The 8475-nt window shown below is 38.1% G+C and overlaps 1 protein-coding gene across 1 annotated transcript; it reads right to left on the bottom strand.

Annotated features, from left to right (window-relative positions):
- Positions 1 to 394: 394 nt before the first annotated feature.
- On the bottom strand, positions 395 to 8255 carry ing4 (inhibitor of growth family, member 4). The gene is made up of 8 exons (XM_085176527.1): positions 8125 to 8255; positions 7634 to 7705; positions 6474 to 6640; positions 6249 to 6363; positions 6043 to 6154; positions 5791 to 5935; positions 899 to 960; positions 395 to 792 (listed from the first exon to the last, which is right to left on the bottom strand). Exons 1-8 carry the CDS (start codon positions 8159 to 8161, stop codon positions 753 to 755), a joined length of 750 nt encoding a protein of 249 aa, XP_085032653.1. The 5' UTR covers positions 8162 to 8255; the 3' UTR covers positions 395 to 752.
- Positions 8256 to 8475: the final 220 nt, after the last annotated feature.

Below are 8475 nucleotides of genomic sequence, written 5' to 3'. Positions count from 1 at the left end.
TACAAACCACAATTACAAACGCAGAGACACACAAAGGAGGACAGAGAAAAGGTTTTTGAGGTAGTAGCTGTATTCAAATGATTGAAACACAATCACCCCCTCTCCCCAGTACCAATATTTCAGCTACAGAAATGACAATACTTTAAAAAAAAATTCTTACTTCCTATGCAGCACTCAGTCAAATGTTAAAATGAAATGGTTCAATTCACTACCACAGGTGACTAATACTGTCAAGGTGCAGCATTTTTTTTTTTTTTTTTTTGTAATTTGCCCTCTTCTTATATCGAAAAATTAAACTAGTGTTCCAAGGCTAAGCACAAGAAACTAACCATATGACAAAGCATCAAATCCATGGTCTTATTTTTTTGGAAGAAAATATAATTTTGTAGTTGTACATGTGAATACGGTATAGAGTATCGTGGAAAATTCAAATGTCATAACATTATGGGCAGTTATAGTGTTTATTAATCACTCAGAAAATAAAATGTAAAAAAAAAAAAAAAGTCACAAAAAGAGCACCAAAGGTAACAACAAAAACTCAAAATTAGTGTTAACCATTTTAAAAAAAACAAACAAAAAAAAACAAAAACAAAATTTAAATACATTTGTAACACTTGGTAAACCAAAATTTAAAAAGCACCAAATGTTAAGGAAGATGAGAAACAAAAAGTTCTAGTAACTAATGAAGAAATATTCTTCTCATTTTCCATCTGATCAGAGTCCGTGTTTCGTTCCAGGACAACCATTTGTTCTCACTTCCTCTTTCTGTCCTGAGAGCACCGTGGACAGTACCTGCATAGCATAAATGAAGAGTGGTGAGGGTGCACACTTTCAACACTCTTACTGAACACATTTGTAAAATTAGATCACAGTCTCAATTTCTTTTAGTTTTGTTTACCATTTGCCTCTCGGTTTGGTTGTCAGCCCCACACATGCGAAATGGAACCACTCAATGGAACACTGGAAAAAAACCAAAAAAAAGACAAAATACTGGTAAGTGTTGTGCAAATGAAGCAGTTGGGACAGACAAAAATCACATTTTTTTCATGACAGAGAACAATCTGTTCAAAAAGAGCCATCACATGTAATATTCACAGTGTGGCTTCTGCTAATAAATCAGTCACACTGTCATCTGTGACCTTATCCACACAGCGAGGCACCGGGCTGCAGCACCTTAATTTATGGTTAGCATCTTGGAAATGTATGTAAGAGAAAGCCTGTACATGCACTTTATAAAGTATAACAGACACATAATACCATTTCAGCTTCTATTTTTTATTATTAATCTGATTTAATGCTCGCAGATTCAGCTCTGTATGATACAATTATACAGTCGTGACCTTTTTTGATATGTGGATGGTATTTATTGATATTAAAATAAATAATATCATTCCTTCATTAAAGGGACCAGTGAAGATACCACATTTTGTGTGCTTTATTAAATGTCACAAAGGGACACACTGTCATTTACTCACTTCCAAATGCAACCTCTCTTCCTTTGTTAAGATGTACAGATGGATTTTTAAATCTGATAATAGCAGGGCTCCATCCACTTAAAACGCCATTATAAGCAAATAAGTAACAGGAAATTAGAACTAGAAGGTGATTTACTACATATTAAACCACTTTCCACAATCCTCTGGCTTTGCCTTTATTGCATAAATGTGCACTCACCAGACACTTTAATAGCTAAGCCTTGCTAGTACCAAGTTAGACCTCTTTTTGCCGTCAGAGCTGCTTAGTTCTTTGTGGCACAAAGACAAGGTGTTGATTACGTTCTCAGAGATTTTGGTCCGAACTGACATGATAGCGTCACACAGTTGCTGCAGATTTGTCAGCTGCATATCCATGAAGCTCCACGATGGTGATGATGTCACATTCCATATCACTTAATTCAACTTTCTTCCTCATTCTGATGCTCAGATGGAACTCCTTCTATGGTCCTTGACCATAGCTACATGCATTGAGTTGCTGTCATTGGCTGGCTAATTAGTTCTTTGCATTAATGAACAGCTGAACAGGTATAAACTACTAAAGCAGCTGCTGTATTTTTTTAATGAAGCCTCATTTTCTTCTCTTTTCTATGCTCCTTTCCTTGATGTGTCTGATTATGAACATTCTTCTCCTGTAGAATAAGCTAAAAACTGACAAGACCAGACACCTTGAGAAAAAAGCTTTCCACATACCAGGGTTCATACGCCTTTTTCAGGGTCAAATTCAAGCACTTTTTAAGCACTTTCAAGGTCCCTTTTCAAGCTTTTCAGATAACATAGTTCAATTCAACATATAAGACTTTAAGAATGCACAAGCATCTACTTAAAATCTATTGAATTTGTCATCTGTGATATTATTATGTACAATTCCAATGTATTTTGTTCATCTCCCTTAAATAAACAGGCAGCCTTAAAGTATGAAATATTCATATACAAATACACATATAAATGTGTGTACTGTCTCAGTGGCTGATTGTGCCCCACAGGTCTCAGTGTGAGCTTGAAGACATTTATGAGTTTTAAGTAGTTTAATGTGCAGGTGCTGAAGATAAACACATTTTGAATGAAAGCCAGGGAACTTTGGTAGCACAGAAACAAGTGGCTATTCTTTGTGACCATATTGATCGGTCCCTCATATTACTATTATTTCAAATACTCCAAAAAGCTGGGGTCCAGGGTATAATTGGCCGTTTTTGACTACTTTTGATTTGGCCTCTATATTTCAACTTTAAAAACTGTTTATCTTGCCAATCTGTTATTTTCTCATTTTGACATACTGTATCAGAACAATTTATCTAAATTAAGACAAAATTTAAAATAGAGTAGAAAGCGATATTTTTGACTGTAAAAACCACAGGCATGTTTAACAAATCATTTTCATAACTTGAAATGCAAATAGAAATTGTACATTTTTAAAAAATATGCACAAGTTTTGCAAACAAAGTTATATGGTACTATTTACCTAAAAATGCAGCCAAGGCTCAGATGTTTTTTATATAACCATTTCAAATTATCTACAGAACAATCAGGTGTTCTGCATCAAATAAGAAGGCACAAAAATTATTCATGCAACTCCAAAAAATAGTTTGTGTCCACTATAACACAGATGAGAACAGCACAGGGATAAACCTGCAGGTCTGACAGCAGGTGTGTCACACAGCGTTTACACTGCAATCTGCCTTTGGTGGCTTTTTTGCAGCAACTGTCACACAAAGCAACGACTACACTACACACCAACTACGCAAGACAACACACTAACTTGAGACTCCAAACACGGTAAACCTCACAAATGTCTCATGTATCAAAACTGTCTCTCTCTCTCTCTTTCGCTCACTCCTAAAACTTCCCTCTCTTCCCAAACAACCATGCCACATGTTGCCATATCATTTTTTTTGATTGGTCGACGTGGTACATTTTTCCACCAATATAAAGGAGTGTTTTTTCTTTTTTCACCAATGACTGTTGTTTTTCACTCACAATCAAAGCGTGTTTGCTAGCGCTCTCCTTAGAAAAGGCCGTTTTTACCGTTTCTTCCCGGAGTAAACGCCACTGTTTTATTAAAAACATCGGTTTTACGTGGCCTATCAACACAATTTAAACACTGGTATATAGTTTGAAGTCCGCACGTTCGACCCAAGTTGAAATGGAGACTCTGGGTCTGTCGACCCCAGAGGGTTAACCAGAAAGCCTTAAGTTAGCTAGTTATGTATCAGGCTAATGTTTAAAGCTTTCACTTGAGTAAATTAACTCATATCACTGCTAAGTAATGTTAGCTAAGTTCACAGCATATTAGATAATCGCGCTGCCATACTGCATCACACTCAGTGCATTTCAATCATTTCTCCAGCGAGTTTTATAGCTAGCAAAAATAAGTCTTTTTTTTTTTTTTAAATAGCATGTGTAACGTACACGTACTGGAAAATTATTTACTAGGACTCACCTATCATGCGACTGGAGAGCGCAAACTCCGCCATTGTTGTTTTCCATCAAACACTCATTAAAACAGCAACCTACAGGTATGTTAGCCCACTTATCCCCGACTGTCCGAGGGAGGGGCGGGGTCACATATTGAAACAGACACAAGGCAGCCAGGCGGGGAAATTTTGCCTCTACATTTTGCGACTCATTTTATTTCTCTATCTGATAAGAAAACTGTTCAATCAGAATAGTTATTTGTGGTGAATGAAATACAGTTACACTTTCAAGCACTTTTAAACACCACATCTGAAATTCAAGCACTTTTCAAATCTTGAAAAGACAACATTACAATTCAAGCATTTTCAAGAATTTCAAGCACCCATACGAACCCTGACATACTGTAACTCAGGGGTGGGCAATCTCAGTCCACAAGGGCCAGTGTCCCTGCAGGTTTTAGATGTGTCCTTGAACCAACACAGCTGATTTAAATGGCTAAATTAGCTCCTCAACATGTCCTGAAGTTCTCCAGGGGCCTGGTAACGAACTAATCATGTGATTCAGGTGTGTTGACCCAAGGTGAGATCTAAAACCTGCAGGACACCGGCCCTCAAGGCCTGGAGTTGCCCACCCCTGCTGTAACTGGTTAAAACAAACACATGTAACTGCCGCCAAGTTAAAAATATACCGACCATAAGCACTAAATGGAAAAAAAAAAACAAAAACAAAACTGTTTCCCTGTGTTTGGTGGTTCCGAGGACATCAGAGGGATGTGTGTGAGTATTTTACTATAACCAAACCTCTTTTAATTTGGTTCGTATTGAAACAGCAGAACAAAACTCAAATAAAAGTGGGCAATCATTAATATATGGGGTGCAGGGGCTTTGTTGCCAGTACTACAGCAAAACTGCTTAGGGAGATTGGGATCAGAGGACAGGCACAACGGCAGGCTATAAGAGAATTGGCTAACACTGCTGAGAGGACCAGTCACTGGCTATGGTTAAAAAGAGCTGACATCACTTGGGCAGCTAAGGCAGTCAGCTAACCATGAGAGAAAAGAAAATATTCCACTCTTCTTCCCTTTTCTGGGAGGCAGTAGGGAGGAAGAGCGTACATCCCGATCCGGCGGGGAGGTGTGGGAAGCCAGATTGGGTGCCCCCTTCCGGCTCTCCTCTCTGCTCTCTCCTATCTTGTCCCTTTTCTCTTACTTCTCTCTATCACCTTTTCTATCCCTTTGAAGAAGTGAGGCTCCATAAATGCTAAAGAGGTAAGTATTATTTCTCAGTTGCAGTGAATAGATAGGAGAAAATAAACTGTAGAAAACTAAACAGAAGAAAGAAGAAGAGAAATAACAATTTAACATAAACTAGTGACACACTCCGTGGCCTGATCAACCCTGGCAGGCCCTCATTGGATGACGGTGTCTAGTGATAATGGGCAAAACACCCGATGAATCCAAGGTCCACTACGGACGATGTCTCCCAAATCTTAATATGATCATCTAGATCTGATCTCTAATCCTCCAAAAAATTGCAGATTTGCTTGGGTAAAAGACCGAAAGTTTTTTTTTTTTTCTGTATATGTCTGAAATAAAGATACAATACAACACAACGATATGTGTTGCTGGTGAAGTTCCTGGGCTGCCTTTCCTCAAGATTCTCTCCATTCAAAGCAATGCATTATCAGGGACTATAACATCTAGTCCTTTTACTGAATCATTACTTCTGCTCTAAACCATGTACCCTTTCAAATTTTATAATTTTCTGAGCAGGTTCACTGTACAAACGGCAACACACATTCATCAACATTAAATGTAAATGTCCATACCGATCTCATGTGTCCTCTGATTGAGTGTAAGAGGGCATTTTAATACAAAACTCACATCAGTGTTGTCACAGCCGATCATCTCGCCATAGGAGACCTGATGACATAGGCAGTAGGTGGGCTCGTTGGGGTCCACTGGCATATCCAGCACATCGGATGGGTGCACGTTCCCAAAGTTGGAAGAAGGGCTGTTGAATTCTCCTCTGATGATTAAAAAAATGTTGTGTGTGAGAAAAAGAGTATGACACTAATTTAAAAGAAAAAAACAACAATGACGAGACCATCAAAAACGAAACAGTGCACAACGTACGGCTGAAGCAGTTTCACTTTCTTCTGTGCACTCTTAGGACTGCTGTCTTCATCTGAACTCTTCACTTTAGACCTCGTTTTAGCTGCCTTCTTCTCCTTTTGCCTGGAATCTCCTAGGATTACAAAAGCATGCAAGACATGCATTATATTGAGTTTGGATTTACGTAACTGAGCACGTAACTGTGGGCAAATACAGTTTTAACCCACCTTTCTTCCCCTTGCTAGAGGTGGAATCATAGTCTGTGCTCTCGATTTGCTTTTCCTTCAGGTCAGCCTCAAACCGAGCCAGATCCGTGTCCAGACGTCTGATGTGTTTATCCACCTACACAAAATTCAGGCCATGCTTACTTAAATACAGGGCAGTGTATTTTTCAATACATTTTCTCCCAATAAACATGTGTCTAAAATATGTTTATTTTCTAAGATACCAACCATTTCATAGGTCTGCATGGCCAGCTGCACCTTATCATCTCCAAACTCCTTGCATTTACTGTATGACTGCTGGATCTGCCTCAGTATGGACAGCTTTTGCTCAGAGGAGAGAGTCCGGGCATTGGCAGTGTATTCTTTAGCCAGAGAGTCTATCTGGCCTTTAAGATCTAAAAATAAATAATAATAATAATAACTTTCAAAAAAGATGAGAAGAACTTCTAAACACGCTGTCTGTGATTACAAATATAATTTTAATACCTCACACAAATAAGTCAAAATGTTTTTGAAAATAACACAATTGGATATTCAGTTTTCTTATTTAACAAGCATAAAACCAGCAACCTAAAACAGTAAATTGTGATCTTAAGGCTTCAAAAATGTTAATAAACTTTTGGGTTCTATGCATTCATCTTCTTCTCCTTATCTGTTTCTGGTTGCTGCGGTGGTTTGAGCCTATCCCAGCTGCCAAAAGCAGGATACACCCAGCACAGCTCGCCCTTCTATTTGCACAGCTAACACTGACAGATGGACAACAAATTTAGAATCACCAATTAATCTAACTTCATGCATGTCTTTGAACTGTGGGAAGACGCCAAAGCACCCGGAGAGAACCCATACAAGTACGAGGAGAACATGTAAACTTCAGGCAGAAGGACTTCAACTGGATTTAAACCCAGGACCTACTTGCTGTAAGTAGACAGCACTAACCACAAACCTTTAAAAATGTTTTTGAGTAGGACATATAAATACATAATAACACACCAAATTGTTTTCACTCTGTATAATTATTATTGTTATTATTATTAATAGTGTTTTTATTTATTTTATTTTATGTTGATCATTTATTTGTTTTGGGGTTTAAAAATAATATATAAATAAAGATGACTTAAAAATGTTATTATGTGACTCCTCATCACACATTAAGATAGGGTTCGAGCTGTGTCAATGTAAGAGCACTAAATAAAAATACATCCAAGTGTTAAGAAGAAGACAAATAATAATAATAATTAGGGGGGTTTTTAAGAACAGGGCTTTTTTTCGTTAGTAATCTAATGATTCCTCGGACTTTCGTTGGGGTCCCTGTGTGGGGGTAACCCATTTACCTTCATTTAAGGACCGTGTTTTGTGGGTTAATGAAGATCCGTGTTCACTGAGCTTACCCTCTGTGCGTTGATCTAGATCCCTCATCAAATTAAAGTTCCTCTGCAACTCGAAGGGCAGGTTTTCTATGCCTGGTGTGGCAGGAAGGCAGGAGAACAAAGATTTTTAAGAAATCAACACGAAACAATGAAATAACAACACTGGCTAGCCAAATCTAATGTCTGAAGTGATGCTTTTTCGGTTAAGCTTTACAATTCTCAAGCACCCTGTTAAACAACAAGTGGCACAAATACAGCTGACTACGAATGCTAACTGCATTTAACTTGTGCCAGTAGTGGCAATACAGGATGCTTGCGAGCCTTTCTTTGCTCCCGTGCGACGCGCTATTCCAGCAAATAGACTGAGCCTAAACCGCTGATCGTTAGGAAACCGTTAGAACACTCCCTTCCGCGCTGAAGCTGACCAGGAGATACACTACACAAAGAAATTAAACTATAAAACGACTAAGAATGTTTTTCAATGCGTCAGAAACACATACAAATTCACTTACTGTCCAAATAATGCTCCAAATACATTCCCGCCGCCATCTTGGAAAATGTAAACAACACAGCTTCCGGACCGAGATAGAGCTGATCTGATTGGTTATTTCCAGAGCGCACCCAACACCGAAGGAAGAATCAACTGCCATCCAAAGTACGGCCAATTACAGGTGTAATACTCAAATTATCATATAGGTAATAAACAATAACAGGTATGCAAGAGCGTCCAAGATAATTTAGATTGATAGGATAACTGTACTCCGTTTAGAGATGGTCTTTTGTATTTTTAGCAAGGTTATTATAGTTAATCTCAACTAAAGAATAAAACAATAAACGTCTTTAGGTGACTGAATGAAAATAAA

The sequence above is a fragment of the Neolamprologus multifasciatus genome, chromosome 11 (assembly GCF_963576455.1).
Source record: "Neolamprologus multifasciatus chromosome 11, fNeoMul1.2, whole genome shotgun sequence".
NCBI lineage: Eukaryota > Metazoa > Chordata > Actinopteri > Cichliformes > Cichlidae > Neolamprologus > Neolamprologus multifasciatus.
Note: the sequence above shows the minus strand (reverse complement) of the source record. Positions and strands in the feature narration are given on the sequence as shown.

Bases quoted from the DNA above. Each gene is read 5' to 3' on its own strand.
- ing4 (XM_085176527.1), bottom strand. From the start codon at position 8,161: ATGGCGGCGGGAATGTATTTGGAGCATTATTTGGACA. The intron at 5,936-6,042 runs GTACGTTGTGCA...TTTAATCATCAG, and splicing joins AAAGTGAAACTGCTTCAGCC to AGGAGAATTCAACAGCCCTT. The intron at 793-898 runs GTAAACAAAACT...TATGCTATGCAG, and splicing joins ACCAAACCGAGAGGCAAATG to GTACTGTCCACGGTGCTCTC.